The sequence below is a fragment of the Bacillus rossius genome, chromosome 11, assembly GCF_032445375.1.
Source record: "Bacillus rossius redtenbacheri isolate Brsri chromosome 11, Brsri_v3, whole genome shotgun sequence".
Taxonomy (NCBI): Eukaryota; Metazoa; Arthropoda; class Insecta; order Phasmatodea; family Bacillidae; genus Bacillus; species Bacillus rossius.
This window is the reverse complement of record NC_086338.1, coordinates 33,643,535-33,663,956: the sequence shown is the minus strand read 5'-3', so window position 1 is coordinate 33,663,956 and position 20,422 is coordinate 33,643,535. Positions and strand designations below refer to the sequence as shown.

General features: G+C 39.6%; 1 protein-coding gene across 6 annotated transcripts; it reads left to right on the top strand.

Moving 5' to 3' along the window:
- Positions 1–4,971: 4,971 nt before the first annotated feature.
- On the top strand, positions 4,972–19,946 carry LOC134536798 (RING finger and SPRY domain-containing protein 1-like). Of its 6 annotated transcripts, none has more exons than XM_063376733.1 (12): positions 4,980–5,169; positions 5,439–5,726; positions 6,301–6,469; positions 9,644–9,829; positions 12,001–12,067; positions 12,360–12,500; positions 12,592–12,707; positions 14,895–15,038; positions 16,137–16,351; positions 17,510–17,665; positions 17,751–17,979; positions 19,382–19,946. In XM_063376733.1, exons 2-11 carry the CDS (start codon positions 5,497–5,499, stop codon positions 17,941–17,943), a joined length of 1,617 nt encoding a protein of 538 aa, XP_063232803.1. In that variant the 5' UTR covers positions 4,980–5,169; positions 5,439–5,496; the 3' UTR covers positions 17,944–17,979; positions 19,382–19,946. The 6 variants fall into 6 exon arrangements, with proteins under 6 accessions (XP_063232802.1, XP_063232803.1, XP_063232801.1 ...); XM_063376731.1 differs by having other exon boundaries at positions 4,983–5,249; XM_063376729.1 differs by having other exon boundaries at positions 5,006–5,169; positions 5,419–5,726.
- Positions 19,947–20,422: the final 476 nt, after the last annotated feature.

Sequence of the window (20,422 nt, the reverse complement as noted above, 5' to 3'; positions counted from 1 at the left end):
ATTCAGAAAGCAAGGAAGAATTAGAGGAAATCACCAACGTGGTGATCAACAAACTCAAAGAAGCAGGGCTAACGCTTAAACCAAGCAAGTGCGTGTTTTCACAAAAACAAATAAAATTCTTAGGTCACATGCTGTCTGACACGGGAATCCTTCCATATCCGGCGAAAACAGAAACAGTTGAAAGATTGAAGGAACCATCATCGGTCATAGAACTTCAACGATTTCTGGGAATGGTGAATTACTTATCCAAATTCATTCCCAGAGTTGCAGAACTGTCAGCGCCACTTAGAAAACTACTGGAAAAAAACGTCGCGTGTCACTGGGACGCAGAACAAAAACTGCATTTGCAGCACTTAAGGAATCCTTAAAATCTCCACCTCTTCTGAGATACTATGACCACACTACGCCGGTATTACTCTCCGTAGATGCCAGTAGCCACTCTGTAGCTTCAGTGCTCATTCAAGAGAGCCAGCCTATTATGTACGCGTCTAAGGGACTTTCTAAGTCCCAACAGAACTATAGACAAATAGAAAAAGAAGCATATGCCATATTGTCGGCTTGCAAAAAATTTCATGAATACATCTGGGGAAACCAGCATTTGACTATAGAAATGGACCATAAGCCGTTAGAGGCAATTTTCAAGAAACCCCTCCAAGACAGCCCAGCAAGACTCCACAGAATACAGTTTGAAATACTACCATACAACCCAACCGTCATCTACAGGAATGGAACGGAACTGCACATAGCAGATACATTCAGCCGAGATTGTAACAACGTGCCAGAGCCAGACCCACAGCCCATGTTTGAAGTACACGTGACCATACCGTTGTCACCAGCACGGGCACTACAACTAAAGGACTGCATCCAGGAAAGCTCAGAACTGTCGGATCTTCTTCAGATGATACTGCAAGGTTGGCCAGACACAAGAAATCAAGCACCGGCCAACCTGCAAAAATACTGGACCTTCCGCGAAGAATTAGCAGTGTATGAAGACATCATCTTCAAGGGCAACAAAATAGTAATACCCCCGGGTTGGAAATTATTAGTTTTGTCACAACTCCACCTATCCCACAAAGGAACTCAAGGCACACTGGCATTGGCACGAGAACATGTGTTCTGGCCAGGTATGGCGCAAGACATCACCAGGTATGTTCAACAATGTGCTACATGCCAAAAAATTCAAAATGATTCACCACAGGAACTTCTTAGCAGTTAGCACGTTCCATCCCGACCCTAGCAATATGTCGCCTCAGACATGTTCCAGTATTAAGAGAAAGAATATCTCCTTGTTGTTGACTCGTACTCTGGCTATTTTGACATTGTGATGTTGAGTTCAACAGCTAGTGACGTAATCATCACGAAGTTAAAAATGTAGTTTTCTCAACATGGAATCCCAGACGAGCTTCGCACTGACGGAGGCCCGCAGTATACATCCTATCAGTTCCAAAAATTTAGCAAAGACTGGAACTTTAAACACAGACTATCGAGCCCTTACTTTCCACGCTCTAATGGACTAGCAGAAAGGTATGTGCAGGAAGCAAAGAATCTTCTTGCAAAGTGTGCTGAGGATGCATCAGACATATGGCTAGCATTGTTACATCATCCAAATACACCAAGAGGAAAACTCGGCTCCCCTGTGCAAAGACGCATGGGATGCAGGACAAAAGCGACCTTACCATCCTCCGAAGAACTTTTGCAGCCAGAATTAGTGGAAAAAGTTCAAGAGCATCTGACGGCGATAAGAAAAGCCCAAACGGATCAATTCAATAAAAACAAACGATTGCCGCACCAACTCAAGGCAACAAATGAAGTCCTTTACAGTGAGGCGCACAAACATTGGGTACCCGCAAAAGTATTGACACACGTACCCAATGCGAGATCGTATATAATTGACACAGCCAGGGGACAATATCGCAGGAATTCTTGGTTCCTCAAGCCCAAGAAGCCTCCGGTAACACAGCCCGAGCAGCCCCACACCCCGCACCAGCCAGAGCCTGTCTCGCCAAAAACTAAGCACCAAGAGGACCTACAGTCAATACTTTCCACACCAGCGTCGGCAACCACCCATCACGGCGACAGATCTCCAGAGTTTCGAGGATTTGACAATGAGGACTTTCCAACAAACATAGGAAAACACCCAGCCACACCAGTGACAACCAAAACACACAGTGGGAGAAAATTCTTCCACCTGAGAAACTTAATTTGTGAATTAGTTAAGTCAGGTTAGGTTAAACTCCTGACTATTACATTCGAAACCTAGGCCCAAGAAGCAAAAAAAGGGAGATTTCGTGGATAAGTTGGGTTTCCTAGGTTGGCGATAGTGAACTCGCGCCATAATGGACGAGGGACACGAGGCAGTAGTGTATAATGTTTTATCTGTAACTAAGCAGTGTTTCTAATTATCCGTCTATGTAGTCGTGTATTGTTGACAACTACCTTAGTAGTTATTAAAGGACTTTATGTGAAACTACAAGTACCACAGATGTGTTAACGAACGTATTCGTCGGATATCACCGAAGGACTAAGTTTTCACTCTGTGCAGTAGCGTGTAGCCCCTGTTATCAAGTTATGCATTATCGCTCGTTGCCGCGCCACGTCTGCCTTCCCCAATGTCGTGACTCACATACACACATCGATTTTCTAACCATCACCCAGGCTCGGAGTTATGTTGCGTCTACTGTACTGCCGGATTGGGTGGAACCGCGACAGATGTGCTCTGCTGTTACCGTGTGGCAGTCCAGGGAACCTAATTGCCGCAACTGGTAAATGGACGATTATCATTTGTCTGCACACACACTGGGCCATTGCACTGACACTCGGACTCGTTCACTGCCTTTGCACACGGTCAAAAGGGACAGCGAAGGGCAACAACGACCTTAGCGACTGAGGAAGGCACGATGGATGTCGTTAACATGATGCATGCTACCTCTCCTGCATGGCTTGAAACCAGAATGAGTAGAGTGAAAAGGCTTCAGCCTGAGACGCAAGTAGCCTCTCCCTAACCCGGACTCCTCTCAAGCACACTTAGTTATTAGTTAGGTTGATGCCGTCCCTGCTGCCTGTCCTGAAGTTTGGTTAATTAAATTTATATAAAGTGAATTTAGTCTCAAGGGCGGGGTTCCTGGCCTCGTGGCTGCAGGCAGGGACGCGTCGACAAAGGGCCCCCCGGGCTGTTATGGCCTCCCAGGACGCCGTATTTGTGAAATACACACGTAAATTAAGTGTTTTATTCCGGTAGCACACGTTACAGAACGTTACACAAGGCACTGGCACGTGACTGGCCGTATCATTGTCAACCTTCACTCCGCCTACACGGCCCTCGAGTGGCGGCACTGATTACGTCTCACGGCGTTTCGAGGACTGCTCCACCGAGGGGTGCAGGCTATCCTGAGCTACGGTGATAACGGTTTATGGCGCGGCAAGCCTGGTGCATAACATGTGATAGTTCGTAATGCACTTACTAACTGGAACTGTTACTGTCTAGGTGAATTATCAATTAATACTAACTTATACATGGACACGATGATGACGACATACACTAATCTGAAACATGGTAATTAACACTGAGTAGTTATTGGTACATCCTGGACTCGAAGTGGGGACGGACTCCGGACTTCTAATGATCACGTGGTGCGAGACTGGTTCTCGTAGTGGCGTGGGCCACGTTTAAACGAAGCACGGGCGCGACGGGATCCGACGTGGTCTCTCGTTTGCGTCCGTGGCACATCCCAGGAATTGAAGCGTTCGTACGTTGGTTGGGCGCGTTCGGCGCAATGCCGCCCTGCGCAGGCAAAGTTCAAACTCCTCGTGGGGAGGTCTTACAGCGTGAGGCGCAGGCACCTTGGCGGGCTGCCTTGAACTATAAATTACGTATTACGTTAAAGACCCGTAGTCGGGTCACACACTTTAATTATGGACCGCACGACAATTCGTACGGCCGGTTAGGGCCGACCGGGAAGCTGAAGAAAGATGATTTGGAGATAATTACCTATTGATGCTAAACGTGGTTATTGGCGCGAAAGTTGGATGCTCCCCGTGCGCGGGGCTGCCGGCCCTGGCGAGTGCTGGATGGCTACTGACGACTCTCCCTGGCAACTTGGCCAGGGAGGGGAGGAAGACACTCGGGAAAACGACGGAGCGCGGGAAGGCGATGCTGGCCAGTTTTGTGAACGGAATTAATTTACAATATCATTAATTAATTAAAGACAATTTATATGCTTGTTAGAATTGTTAGTTTCTGTTTGTTAAATCATTTGCATGTGCACTGAATACCTGTTGCGCATCGCCACACCCGGCCGGGCGCTTCGAGCATTTAGGTGGCCGTGACTGACGTCACGCCGTTCGGGGCGCTGCACTAAGACACACGCGCGGGCGTATTCGTCGCTCTAGCACTGGCTCAGGTGTTGAGGACACATAGCGGCCTGTGCTCTCAGAGGGAGCACCGACGGCGGCGTCAATGTTTAGAAAAACAATCTTACCTACAGCCCTCTCTGCTCGCTGCCGTGCATGTTTTACTGACTGTGATGGTTATGAACACTCCTTTCGTGTGTCCTCGGCTTGAACTTTTAGGCTGTATGAATTCACTATTCGGAGAAGAAGAGCGTGGTCCAACAGTTCGCCTGCTACACATTTATTCCTGGACTTTTATTTTCACTGTTTAATGAACAGTCTCGTATTATAACTGCATAATTCAGGTTTATCGCTCCTTGAAAAATACACAATGTGGCGATCAAGCCAGACACCTATTCTCTTGTTTAATTGAACTTCACATTAAAATTTATCAGCAGTATCATAATAATTATCATCATCATTACCTTCATCATAGTATTTTGTACAACAGATCTCCAAATGGTAATAATATATTTTTATTTTAAAAAATAAATCTTGCTTTGTTATAACAGACTTGTAAACAATTGTTTTATTTTAAACCTTTTTTCGTGGAAAATAAATATGTTTTTACTGGCCTTTGCCACAATTCTGTTGTAGATGGCCATAAGTGGTTTTGATTGGTTTTTTTTTTTAATGTTGTGATTTACCTGATTTGTTTTCTCTGCAATTATATAATGTAAATTATCGGCAGTAAGCTTTCGGTGCCCGAATAAATGTTAAATGAAGTGTCTAACGTTATTAGTTTGAGTTTTATCATTGTTAATATTTTGAAATACTTCTGTGTGTGGAGTATACGCATTTGTTCATTGCATATTTGTATTAATTAACCTTAAAATAATGTAGGCCTAGCTTTTAAACAGGTAGAGTTGTAAATACAATTTATTGTTGTTTGTATTTGTTTGAATAAAATATGTAACTAAATAATATTTTTTAGTTTTGTAGGTTTGTTATGTTGCATTATTTAACAAAGTTAAAACTTATTTTATAGTTATATTTCAATAAGTGTATATTTGTAATAAATTTTGAAAGTTGTGTGACCGATGTAACAGATGACTATACATGAAGTGGAAAAGTTAAACTGAACTAGCCAGGGGGGTGTCTGGTACTATGGGCTCATGTCTTTGCAAAGAGAATAATTTGGAGACTGATGAAGATGATAGTTTGGGCTATCGCAATGGCCCTGCTGTACATTCCATATCTGCGCGAGTTTCTGCAGAAGATTGCGAGTGTCACTTAAATCCTTCAACTTGTAACCAGTGTGAAAAGTTTCCGGCTTGTGAAACTATCGACAGATTGGTTTTGGAAACTTTGAATGTCATTGGATCACTGGTAGAAAAGTAAGTTTTTTAAGTTTAGGCATTCTGTGTTTAGTTATTGTGTTTTCATTCTTCAAGCTAGGTATGTTTTATATTAATTATCATTGGCATACGTTATATTACGATACTCTAGCATTAACTGTCATAGTATTATGCAAATGTGTGTAAGTAAACTGAATAGTTTATACTTTAAATGCTTCATGTTATGCTATACGAATGCGAAACATTTAGATATTCTTTTTTTGTAATTGTGTAGTTTAGAGTCTTCTTATAAAAAATAAATTTATTTTGATTTAAGTGATTTTCTTAAAACAAATCAGAAAATGGTGGTTTTGATGCTGTTATGTTGGTTGATTACACTACAAAATTACAGTTTAAAATTTCTGATAGAATTTTATGTGCATTTTTTTTAACTGCTTATACTGTAGGTGCCACTCTGCTGTCCGGATTGAGAGCGGAGTGAGCATGGAGGGCACACCGTGTAGAGTACATAAATATTATAGAATGAGAGTACACCCTTAGAGGCGATAGCGAGCGACGCACTGTGTCGGAGGAGCCGTGGAGAGAGCGAGTGTTGTGGTGGCGTGCCCCCCAGCGAGCAGGAGCCCCCGCCGGCCATGCTGCAGCTGCACACCATAGCGGACAAGGAGGACGACGGCTGGCTGCAGGTGGTCAGCTCCATGGTCAAGGTGATCCCCATGAACGACCCCCTGGGCCCCGCCGTCATCACCCTGCTGTTGGACGACTGCCCCCTGCCCACCAAGGTGAGCCACGTCGGCTCGTGCCTGCCAGGGCCCCCACATGGCCGGTGCTACCTTTCCTATGGCAACGGGGCCCCATGGGTCTAGGGGGCCTGCGAAGGAAAGAAAAAAAACTTAAAACAAAGAAGTAGACAATTTTAAATAAATCATAGAAAACAATTAAACAGTAAGGCCTAAATTTAGTTCCCGATGAAATATTACACCAGAGTAATATTATTTGGAATATGCTGTGTGTACAGAACGTGTCTGAATCTACAACTGTGAGTAACAAAACCACCACCAATTGACGTGACACCATGTTGACAGTGCAGAACACTTACACTCATTTATTTGCCATTATTCAAAATCAATTTACGTTGACAGTCGAAACACTGACTTAAAATAGTTTTAATGTGTTTTAAAAATAATTGTGAAAAGGTTAAAAAAAAAAAATATATATATATAAAGGAAAATTTTTTTTAAATCTCCGTTAGAAAAAAAAGGGGGGGGGGGGGGCAAAATGACTTTTAGCAACGGGGCCCACAGAATAATGTGGGGGGGTCTGGTGCCTACCTGTCGTCCCGGTCTGTGTGTTTGTAGCTTCAGTGCTTCATGCTAACTACGTCGCTGTGTGCATGTTGTTACCCCTGCTGGTGATAATTATATATATCACCATAATCTAATAGTACCATTAATTCTATTTTCATTGTAAGTAAAATAAAAAGAAGATTGATTTGTAAATTAATAAATAAATCACATGCAGTGCTAAAAAAAACACGAATAATTTGCAAAGTTTGTTAAATGAATCCAAAGCTTTAATTTGAGTTATTGTGGATTGCTAAGTTGTTTTTAAATTTAAGTTCATTCTTGTCAACTTGGGAGTAAGTAGGTGAATGTTCAGGTACATGTAGCATGTATTCAAGTTAATGGTTCCATTAAATTTTTTTGTGTTTGCTTGCTATTGAACATTAAAACAAAAAAAAATGTAGATTACAGGGAAGTTTTAAAGTAAAGTAAATACTAGTATGTGTATTAATAAACCAAATTGTTCATCTTTTGTCTCTAAATAACCTACGTGAATTATTCTGTCCATGTGAACAAAGTCAGGAGAACAGCTAGTTCATTTTAAAAATATGAGGGTTATTTTTTTTTTCAACCTCCGATCGCCTGTAATAAAAAAACGGGAATGAATTGGGAAATTATTTTAATGTCAAAAGAAACTTACATCTTTACTCTATTTTTCTACATAATCACTGTGCAGATTGAGGCATTTGTCGTACCGATGCACCAGCTTTCCAATACCCTCTGCATAAAATGATGCCTCCTGCCTATTCAGCCATGTTTTAACAGTGCTCTGCAGTTCATCATTGGTGTTGAAGCATCGTCCTCCAAGTCACTTTTTCAACGTGGGGAAAAGGTGATAGTCACTCGGTGCCAAATCCGGACTGTAAGGAGGGTGATCAAACACTTCCCATCGAAATCTTGCAAGGAGTTGTTGTGTTACGGCGGCACTATGCGGTCGGGCGTTGTCATGAAGCAAGACAACACCAGATGTCAGCATTCCTCTCCGCGTGTTGCGTATCGACTGTCTTAGCCGTCGTAGTGTCGCGCAGTATGCAGCAGCATTGATTGTTGTCCCTGGCTCCATGAAATCAACCAGTAGCACACCTTGGTGATCCCAGAACACTGTAGCCATCTGTTTCTTGGTGCTGAATGTCCGTTTGACCTTTTTCGGCTTATTTGGAGAATAGGTGTGCATCCACTGTTGTGATTGAAGTTTTGTTTCTTCATTATCGAAATGAATCCATGTTTCATCACCTGTCACAATTTGAGTCAAAAAGTGTTCACCATCGTCTGCGTAACGCAGCAAAAACGACAAGGCTGATGCCATTCGCCACTCCTTGTTGATGTCAGTCAACATCTTGGGTACCCATCGGGCACAGATTTTCCTGTATCCGAGATTGTCTGTAACAATGGCGTATATGGCTGACCTTGAAATGAGCGGAAATTGTTCAGACAGTTCTGAAATTGTGAATCGACGTCTCTCACGAACAACTGCATCAACTCTCTGAACTGTTTCATCTGTTGCTACCGACTTCCTTCTTTGGCCACCTTCATCATGAACATCAATATGGCCTTCGCGGAATTTCCGACACCACTCTCGCACAACGCCATCGCTCATAAAGTTTTCACCGTACGCAACACTCATTCGGCGATGGATTTATGCTGCTGTGTGCCCTTCTGCCTGTAAGAAACGGATGACTCCACGCAGCTCGCATTTCGCCGTACAGTTTATCGTTGCAGCCATGTTGACATTCCCATAACCAAGCTTCAACTGAGGTGTGAGTTGGCCGCTCCACATGGTTGGTGGAAGGGGGTAAACACTACGAGACGTGTCGATTCGTGTACGAGCGATTAGGGTATCGATAAAAGGGCATGCCATGGAGAAATGAAACTGTAATCACACTGCAGGGCACTGTTAAAACGTGGCTGAATAGGCAGGAGGCATCATTTTATGCAGAGGGTATTGGAAAGCTGGTGCATCGGTACGACAAATGCCTCAATCTGCACGGTGATTATGTGGAAAAATAGAGTAAAGATGTACGTTTCTTTTGACATTAAAATAATTTCCCAATTCATTCCCGTTTTTTTATTACAGCCGATCGGAGGTTGAAAAAAAAATAACCCTCGTAGATTTTCCCACCCTCCATGTAACAGCGTCATAAGTACTACAGGATTCGCGGACTCCATTCAAAATGTAAGACAATCTGTTGTTTAAGACAAGTTGCAGCAGTAATTTACATAAGTGACTCAATAAAAGTAGATGAATAGCAATATTAAAGGTAAATAAGAAATGAAAATAACAGACGTATACTTGTCCATGTAAGAGGCATGGTAGTTCTTACTCCATCCATGTAGACCTTCCTTAGGTGGCAAACTACATTTACATTTTTTTTTACTTATACATGCAATAGTGCTCATTCTCTATGGGCTTAATAAAATTTATGAGTTTATTTCATTTTTAGTTTAGCAGTATAAATTCCTATAAACTAAGTCCACATGATTTTTGAGAAACCACAGTACATCGAAGTGTTTGGATAGTAATATACGTTGTGTATGTGGATTGCCTGTCTTGAAGATGAGCATAATTTTTGCCCTGCTTCCTGATTGGTCGCACGAAACCCGCGGTGGTTCCAGGAGTCCGTGGTTCGACTCTCGAGCCTGTTCAGCCTGTCCGCGGAGAGCTCGTTCGCGGGCAGGACGACACCCACTCAGCAGAGGAACATTTGCGTGGTTTTGGGGTGTTTGGCCGAGAAGTTGGCAGGACCTTGCAGCATAGCCATCCTCACTCCGGGGACCCTCAACTACCTGATCGCAAACTTGGTGAGGCTTACGTGGTTTGGAGCGGAACGCGTGCGTTCAGTTGATAACTGAGGAGCTGTGAAGCATGGTGGTGTGAATAAAACATTTTGCAGATATGAGTTGCCATACCAAATAATAATTTGAATTTTTCAGAGGTGAAATACGTATCTAAATGAAATCTGGAAAAATAAATGTGTTCGCTAAAGAGCTTAAATAAAAATTGGTTGTCTGTAAAGTCGGTTTACGGACGATACTTTAACGTGACAACGTCATAACAAAACATTGATGAAATGATTGATCCAGAAGAAAATGAATTATCATATTCGGCCTGAGACTGAGCCGTAATAGGTTTCTGCAACTAAATCATTTAGGCATTAAAAATATTATATTCTTTGAAGGAGTAATTTTTTTAAAATTTTTCTATATTTTGTATGATAAAATCTACCTCTGCATACTTTTATGTATAAAATGGAATCAATTTTATTGAATTATCACTATTTTGTATGGATACAAAGAAGGAGTGAATTGAAATCTACAATTTAATTAATAAATTTACTTTTATTTGCATTCATTAATTTAAATAGATTTATTACTTTTGAAGTGTCGTGCGCGCCGTATTTATTTTTACAAGTACAAAAAAAATTCAGAGCCTGGATTTGATCCATTTACCTATCGATTGGTAGTCAGCATCGCTAACAGCACAGCCACGAGGCCATATTGGAAACAATTGTTTCAGATGTTATATATAGATTAATAATATTCCACGCACAATATTTGTTTGAATTTCTTTTAACTAGCTGTAACTAGCATATTCACTGTTGGACTCGAAATATTTACACGCTGTGGGCTCATAACTATTATACTGTGTGTGATTTAGTTGTCAAATAATAACTCATGACAAATACATAATTACCAATGTCAAACTAAAGCATGAAAAGTATCATACCAGCAATAAATATTTAGTTACACAGCTAAAACAACACCCATACAACACTGTTTAAATATACTGATTTACACTAGTTATTAAAATAATACGTACTTGTAAGAACGTCATTTCCTTTCGTATATACTCCCGTGGCGCGGTGCACAACAATAACCTCGAACCCCGGCCGAGTTCTCTGTACCGTCCGCATCATACCAGAGAGATGCCACGCATGCGTAAACAGGACACATCCGTAGTGGGACAATTTTTCGTGCGTGCAGCCAGTGTTCATCGATTTATTAGACGTTGTCACATCAATAATAAACTTGAAAAACTTGTTAACTGTGTTTGGTTTCGCTTATTGCCATTCTTTTATTGGTCCAGACCTCCTGGCCTGAATTGCACATACATTAACACTTGAAGAATTTTTGAAACCCTATGAGTCGTACTTCTATAATAAAAAAAAGCTTCATGAAAATTAAGATTGTCAAAGTTGTTAATGAGTTTGGAGTGTCTTTTTTTTTTTTTTTTTAAAAAAATAAGAGTTTATAGCAAATTTTGTAGATTAATTTTCCTTTACCAAAAAATTGGTCATACTGTTCACAAATACACAAAATCAACACAGTTCATGGTGACTCACTGTTCAGAAGAAAAAAAATTGGTTGAAGTGATAAAAAAAGGCAAAATTATTCAAATTACTAATTAATAATCAAAGAAAATGTCCTGCAGATTTTCTGAACACACAGTTCAACCAAGGAAAGTTGATGTCCTTGGGACGATGCAAAAGTTAACTACTGTCCCGTTATGGGCTCCTACTAATGACTGTGGTCAGAGAAAATTTAAAATAATTGTTTCAAAACAAATTTATTATCGGCACAGCCCAGACCACATCTGTTATATTTGTCTCAAGCTCACATCAAATTGTTAAATTCGTGAACCACAGAGTAGTGCGACCTCACATGGCAATGTCTGAGCTATGACTAGCCAAACAAAGCACAGTTACAAAAAAACACAAAAGGGTACAAAATGAGGACTTTCCGAGGGCTTTCTCACGATTCTGGTGAACACATCTGTCTCTCTCTAACACAAATTACAGTATAATCAGAATGATATAATCAGCTGATATACTGCATTAAAAATACTCTGAAATAATTGGCTTGTAATGCCACACACTTTTGCAAAATAAAGGCACTACTGAAGAACCATGTTCAGTTATATGTTTCTGTTCCTATTTTATTTTGGCTTAATGTGATAAATTGGCTTGTTCCAGGATTTGAAAGTCAACCCATGCGTCATTTTGTTTTCCTTGATAGCGATGGAGAAGTTTGCTGCAACAAGTAAGTTACATTCAGAGCAGTTGCCTTTCTGAAAATAATTCCGTAGTGTCGAACTAGGCTGTATTTTTGAGTAAACGTTTGATATAGTTTATAAAATGTGTTTATTGTAGACATTTTAGAATACATATTATCTTTGTTCATATTTTGCTTGTCGTACTGTAAAATATGATTTTCAAAGTATTAATTTAATTGGTAAACATTTTATTAGTCTTCCACGTAGTCACTTGCAAGATTTAATAATGGTTGTAAAAGGAATTACATAAAAAATTTGTTTAATATTCTGTGTTTACAGGTGAAAATAAAGTTACTATCCAAAGGCGGTTAAAAATGGAATGCAAACATCCCCTTCTGCAGTTGGAAAATTGGGTTGATTCTGAGAATTTCTTGGAGCGTCAGGTTGGGTTCTGTGCCCAGTGGTGCCTAGATAATCTTTGTAAGTAAACCAATTAATAATTTTATGAAGGAAAATAAATGGTCCTTGCAGCATTATGTGTACGTTGTTAATCATGTTTTTTTTTTTACAGTTATTGTTGATAAGCGGAAGTTTTCGTATGAATGTGTGGATATGTCGGGAATAAACGTCATGCTCAATGTAAATGATGTTAGTGAGTACTTGAAAATTTCTCCAGATGGTTTGGAGGTAAGTTCAAAATTTGATATACTGAGAAATCAAGTTCGACATGTAGTTTCCCGCCTGAGGCAGGGTCTGCATGGATGGAATGGGACTGACACTCGCAGGAGCCGGCTGCCCTATCTGAGGGACAGACCTGTCGTTCCGGCCAGCGTGGAGAATGTGTAGTGTGAGATGAGATGGGGTGTGGAGCATTGACGGAATGAATTGCTGAGGGGGACGGGAGTACCCCGAGAAAACCCACAGGCCACAGCAACGTCTGCCATGTTTCACTTGAAAAAAAAATATGGTTTGACTCTGCCGGGAATCGGACCCGGAATGCCTTGGTGTAAGGCACTTGGACAGTAACTAGTACACAAGGTGTTATGCGACAATTAGTGGCGCCCAACGTGGGGTGTTTCCAGGGTATTCCCCGCTGGGAACATCGCCCTGAACTCATCAGGTCATTCCCACCTACCCCACCAAGGAACTTATCCTAAGGTCGGTCCAGGCTACATATGTAAGCATTAGATGCACCCGTTAGAAAGCTGTATAGAAGCGTCATGCGACAAATATTACCCACAAATGTAAGATACACTTCAATTCAAGCAACTTAATTGTTTGTAATAGGTAAATGGCAATACCATTAGTGCTTATAAGCAGAGTTTTAACCATATAGTGCTCTCCAGGAGGCTTAGCACAGGCTGTACTGGTCGATTTGGCTGCTTCAAGCTTAAGTAGGTAATGAGAGGTAGTTCTTTGACAAGTGCTTGGTGTAATACTACAGTATTTACAGGTTCACTGCAACTGTTTTTGATGCTTATTTGTTTTGTTTTTGTTTCGTTTCCTGGACTTTCAGCAGTGTTTTGATTGGCGTGGTCACGAGCGTTAGCGGCCTCGGATGTTGCCATGACGACATATCAAATCAACAACATTCCGCCATGTTTCAAAACAATAACATTATAATTGGTCACTTGTAATAAAGACGCCTAGCGTCGACGTTTGGATTGGTCGGCTAGTTCCGACAATGAAAAATTTAAATATAAAGAAAAAAAAGTGATTCTGACGCCGGAAAGATGGAGTGATTCGGCAATAATTCTTGTGAGGAATTCGGCTGTTTATAGTAAATCATCATCACTTTTAACTACAAAGTTGTAGTTAAACGCGAGAACTAAGTACTCCGTACGTCCACAAATGAAGGCAGCGCGCGGTAACGACTTTGCCGCAAATTATAAGGTTGAGAAGTTTCTTTGTACCAGGACTCAGGTATGGCCGGCTGCACCAACATTTAGAAACGTTTTCGCTGTACGTCAATAGCTCCGTCACAGTGAACATTATTAATATCTTGCACATAAATAGAGATTGATGTGTTTTCAATAATTTTATTGGATATAACGAACTATTTCAACTAACTGTCACACACAGGTCCAGTGGTCCTAGGAGTTAGGGTCTTGTGTCTGACTAGCTGGAGGCAAATAATAAATTGACATTTGAAAATTAATACACATGTGCCCACCGTAACGGAACATAGATTTGGAAATAATTGTTTTATTTTTGTCCTATTCGAGAAATCTGTTACAAAGTTCATGTTACTTGTCGAGTATTCTTTAAAAATAAATGTTTTTATTTTAGTGTTATGATTTACTAACTTTTGGTGTTTCTACTAATGATCCCTAGGTTATGTTAACTATAATACCAGGTGCCCAATCCCATTGTATATTTGTTTTTATTGTCTGCTTGTGATAGGACAGAACAATTTGGCTACCACCATTTAGGGCATGTATTCTGTATGTTTACAGAATAATTTAACGCCGTAAAAGAGGCATATGTTTTCATTGGTGTCTTTGAAAACAAGCACCAATATCACTTTTGCAGCATTTTATTTTAATGCAACAGATGACAATTCTGTTTCTTGTGCCACATTCTGAGTCACAGTCTTACTAAATAACAAATAAAACTACTCTACTTATACTACGTAATTACAAATATTGATGAGGATGCCTACACATGGATGAAGTTATATTTGTGAGTCGCACTTCATTTTCAAATCTTGGACCCTCAGTAAATGAATGGGTGATGTCTTAAAAGCAAATAAATTCAGTTAAAGATGAAGATTCTGTTTTCTGATCCCAAAAATTAACACAATAGGGTATTTTTTTTAAGTAAATAAGTATATGTTGGGTATTTGTAGCAGTTTGTTTGTACATGGTTTTGCAGGCACGCTGTGATGCGTACTCTTTCGAAAGTGTTCGCTGTACATTCCAAGTGGACTTTGGCGCGTGGTATTACGAGACACTCGTGATAACACCAGGTGTAATGCAGATCGGTTGGGCCACCAAAAACAGCAATTTCCTCAATCATGTGAGTTACATTGTTTATGTACATTCAGCTACGTGTTTTTTAACCATTTATTAGCTTGTGAACGGTAAGTGGTACTGCAGTTGAATGGTCTTGGGTTTCAGTATTTTACTCTTCTAGGAAATATCTAGCGTACCTGTAGTAAAGTTCTATGCTATAGTGGCAGCCCACAAATTTCACAACTAATACAACATTTATTGGGAATTTCACAAGAAATGAAGTCAAGCATGTATCTAGGGATGTATGGAATTATTTATTATAATTAAATTAGCTTTTTATTACTTAAAAACATTTGCCAAACATTTTCAAGATATTATGGAATCTAACCTGAAATTACACGACCCTTCAATTCTCTGTTGCAGTGATGATGCGCATATAAAACTTTTCTTGTCACAATTGTTTTTAAAGCCTAAGAGCCAAAGGTCTGTACTCACTAGTTAGAAAGGTAAATATGCTCGTAGTAAACGTCATCCTTTCCGGTGAAAGGACACATGGGACTCTCAGTAATATTGTCTGTAATTATCAAAGTTTGGCAAAGTACTACTGCAGTTATCTAGATAAAACTGGTACTAACCATTAGCATAATGCCTTAATTAACATCGGGTTTGCAGTCGTTCCATTGCATGAGGCCATCTGGTAGATGTGGCGTGAGTTTGATCGTCAACATGCATTTTGTATTTAAGATTTTGAGACATAGTAATCATTCTGTTTACCTTAATTTTGTCTGTATCCACAATTACCACTGCTTTTAACGTTGCATGGTTATGAACTGAGGAGTAAGACAACTGGATCTCCAAACCATACTTGCAAGACTCGTAAATCAAGTCTTTAAAGGGCCTTATTGAGGTGTGTGTTGAATTCTCACAAGAGTCAGAAACTGACCATTTTTTTTTTTTTTTTACATTACTGTGCTACACTAAATTTAAGTTTATTGGCCTTGCCTCTGGCTACAGAATTCGTAGTCAGCTTAGTTAATGGGAAATTATGTGTATGGTTGTATCGCAACATGAAACATATTTTTCTGTAATAAGAGTGTATTTTTGCACGAGTAAGGTGTGATGGCAAGCCAGTAAAGCGCGAGAGCATGTGTTGCGGCGACAGGAAGGCTACGGGATAGGCGACGACGAGTTCTCCCTGGCGTACGACGGCTGTCGCCGGCTGGTCTGGTACAACGCGCGCAACGAGGCGCAGAGCCAGCAGTCGTGGCGCGCGGGGGACGTCCTGGGCTGCCTGCTGGACCTCAACAAGCCCGAGATGCTCTTCTACGTCAACGGGGTCCCCCTGAAGCCGTGCACCCACGTCTTCAAGACTGTCAGGTGCGCAAGGCCGAGATATCCCACTGGGCTGCGAGTTTACACCGGCATCACGGCACCCTAGCCACTATTTATCGAAATCAGTTGCCCACTACATATGGACGGTCTCCGGGTGAAAGGTAACAAGTCAAGAATTCACTTTTTTCAGGAGAAACAAAAAAACTCTTAGATAAAAATTGAATTTAAATACTTAAATTTTTCTTGCATTATTCTTTTATTTACCAACATAGTTGCCAATGATTAAAAATGCATTACATGTTCTAAGTATACTTAAGATTTTATTGCTGGAATAAACTAAAAATCACCAAAATGTGACTTGTTACCTTTTACCCGGAGACCGTCCGTATATTTTTACATAGTTTGTTTACACATTGTTACCCTACATTTCTTGTAGGTGTTGTTAAGTTTTTAAAACCTGAGGATCTCCAACTAGCACACTAGTGGCAGGTCCCACGGCCCCACCGGACGTTTCACAAATGAAGGTCTGATGTGACAGCCCACCGGGCATGTGAAGTGACAAGGAGCCTTTTGCTGACACAACAGCAGCGTCTCATTGCACATGTGCCATGCATCGTGCTGTTCGTGTCACCTGTGCGCTCTCAGTACGAACGAGACAAAAATCAGGTCATTGACAAGATTTTGTTTGGCACCAATTCATTGATTAACGTTGTTTCCAGTTGGGACAAACTGCTGTTATGAAGCTCCAAAACTATGTGTATGCCGTGGGCATCATTTGAGAGTGAAGGGAACAATCAAGGCCCCTGACCCTCTTTGCTACCCACCCATGTTAAAAGAAACCCTGGAGAGATATAAACAATATTCTTCAGGTCCCAACAAACATTCAGAGACAATACAATTTTTTTGTATGAATGTATTATATTACTTTGTTGAGTGCTACTATACTTTGTGTAATTTTTTTTAAAAGTTAGTACTCTTGAAAATCAGATAAAATTGTAGTTTAGATAATGAGTTTTCAAAACATCAGAAAATCATTAATATAGTTTTATCAATGGCTTTATCCCTCCCTCCCATTTCCTTCCCTCAAAATTTTGTACTTTTTACAACTGTGTCCGCCACTGAGTTTATGTAGCTGGAATTTTTGTAAGTAAAAGTGCTGCTTTATAAGAAAAGCTAATCATAATGTACTTTTCTTTATTTCAGGTCGGGATTTTTTGCTGCTGCAAGTTTCATGTCATTCCAGCAATGCAGGTTTAATTTCGGAAGTAAACCTTTTCGCTTCCCTCCACACGATCGGCAGTTTCAAAACTTTAATGACCACGCTACGTTAACTGCAGAAGAAAAAATGGTACTCCCGAGGTTAGTTAATTTTTTTTTAAGTAGCTGATTTAGTATACTAATATTATTATAAGTTTGATTTTGAGTTGTTCGATATCTGGTGCAGGCATATCCGCTTGGACTACCTGAGGAAACTGAGCGTGCGAGAAGACTCGTGCGCGCTTTGCTTCGACAAGCACGCTTCAGTGAGACTTGTGCCGTGCGGCCACAAAGGCTTCTGTTCCTCGTGCGCAGAGCAGCTGGCAGAGTGCCCCATGTGCCGTGCGTCCATCATGGAGATAGTTGAGGAAAACACGTGACATAACAAGAGCTTGAAGTTTCACTGTGGTCGACAGGTTTGTTTCAGTTGAGTTGTAAGTTCTATACTTCCTACGGCTTTTAGAACGTTATTTCTGTGTATATTTATGTTGTCTGATGCACATAAATTTGTGGCTCACAGAAAAAAAATAGGAATTTGCCAATTTGGACTATTTTGTGAGATTAATGGGAACTTGAGTCCAGTTTAAATATAAATATCCAGAGCTCACAAAATTTTGCGAAAATTTAGTTAGAAATAGATTATGAATTTCATTGTGTTTCAGTTTTGCTTGTCTGGAATCGCAAGAATCGGTTTTATCATATAAAGATAACATCATAATGCAGGGCTGCCACTGGTTTCCGACTTAAATCCTGGACTCGACACTAAAAAATCCTGAACATTTTTTTTTTCACGTACCACGGTTATCCATACTGCCATGAACAAAATCTTTGGTGATGTGACTTCAAAAATTAAGTTCAGTTTTTTATCTCTCCCATTAAAACTGTTCTGTATTATGCATGAAATGAGTTTTAATTGTGTGACAAATTGTAAAATACATATTCGTTACTATGTCAACACCAGAAAGAAATTAAAACCACACAATCAAATATTATTTTTTTCTACTGGTAATAAAGTTATACAGGTTTAGCAGTTCCAACTAATGCAGTTTCTTATTTTGATGTGCATGATAGTTTGGATAAAAATTACTGTACTGGAAGTGCAGAATGATAATTGTAAAAACTCTGTAAAATAACCATCACAAATCAATGTTAACGAGACCAGCCATTTATAATTTGTCAGATGGGGGCGTGACAATACTAATAAATTAAGGTACGTCCTTTACACCGTCCATATCACTGCTAACATTTTCAACTGCCTTGTAACACAGTCTTTGTATAATTGTGCACATTATGTAAGAAGTAGTATAGGTCAGAACCGTATTCCACACACATTTTATTCTCTTCATAACCCTATATTTACCGAAAATGCATACTGCGTGCTACATATCTGCGATTCTGAGCACCACGAGGAAAGGACGTGGCACTGTCTAGTTCAGGGTCACGTGTGGTTGTGAGGATGCAGAAAGGGTGGGAAAAATCAGTTTAGACACTGTCATGCCATCTCAAGCGAAACGGGAAACTTTTGACAGCTGTAACAAAATGTAATGTTGCGGCACTCAAGACTCGCAGATGCGAAGCCTGCAGAGAACGTAGTTTTTATGCAGGAGATAAGTTTATTTCCACCATTCTTACGATGGCCGTGTGACTGCTAGGCTCTCCGTTATTTCATAGCCCGTGAAGTTTTTTTTTTTTCCTGTTGGTTTTTAGTGTCATATTGTGCAAGTTGGTTTTGGCACTGATGATGTTTTAAATAGTATTTGAAAAATAGTTTTTTTTTTCGTGCTTACATTTTAAAAATTATAATTATTTTATTTTCAGTTTCATTCAAAGGAAAGTGTTGGACTTTCAACAAGTTTTCATGACCACTGGAAGGAAGCTGTCAGCCATCAAGATTTTAACTTTAAATGTATATAATTGGCTTAGAGTTAAGATTTTTTTATTATTGTATCCAAGAATGTGGCGCGATACTTAAGAAATAATAAATACAGTATAAATAATGTTTATTAACAATGTTATGGTTTTCAAATAGAATGAGATAATATATAATTTCAACTGTAGTTCCTAATATTTATTTTTAGGCTACTGTTGTGCTTTAATTTTATTTTGCTTATATTGTTTTTAAACATCTGTTGAGACAGTATATATACATATATTGCAAAATACAGTATTAAGTTGTTTACTCAGTGAACTAATTTTGTTCGATAAAGTTACGTTAACTAAGGAGAGTATAAATATATTATTGCTTTGACTGAATATAATACATAATTTTGTACAGCATATTTTTTGTTTTACATTGTTGATCACATTAACATAACTGTAATTGTACAGGTTTTATATGTGAGCAATTCTAGTTGAATTAAACATGTTTATTGTTCAGTTGAAATTACTTTTTTCTCCTGCCACCTTGCACACATCAGTATGACCCATATAAAAATAATCTTGTGAAAACTGAGATAAATTTTTGTTATAGGGAAAGGGATTAAAATAAATATAAGTACGTACCTACATACTTATTTAATTTACCTATTTTTGTTACAATGGGGTGGTGGGGGCAGAGTTTTTAGGTTCAGGAAATTTTTAAGCAGGAAATAACTATTTCCTATAAGTTAAAGATTTTTTTTAATTTTTTGTTTGAAATTTATTGTAAGAATAAATATTTGTGTTGCATTTTTTTTCTGATGTTACATAATAAATTAAGCTTAGTACTTAAAAAAAATGTAGTACAAGATACTTTTTTTATTCATTGTTTTACCAAAATATAGGAGTTTGATGGTATATCCCCCCCTCCCCCCCAAAAAATGTATCATTTCCACCAACAAATGGAAAGAATCTGAAAGCAGATGGCAAAGTGGTTCTATC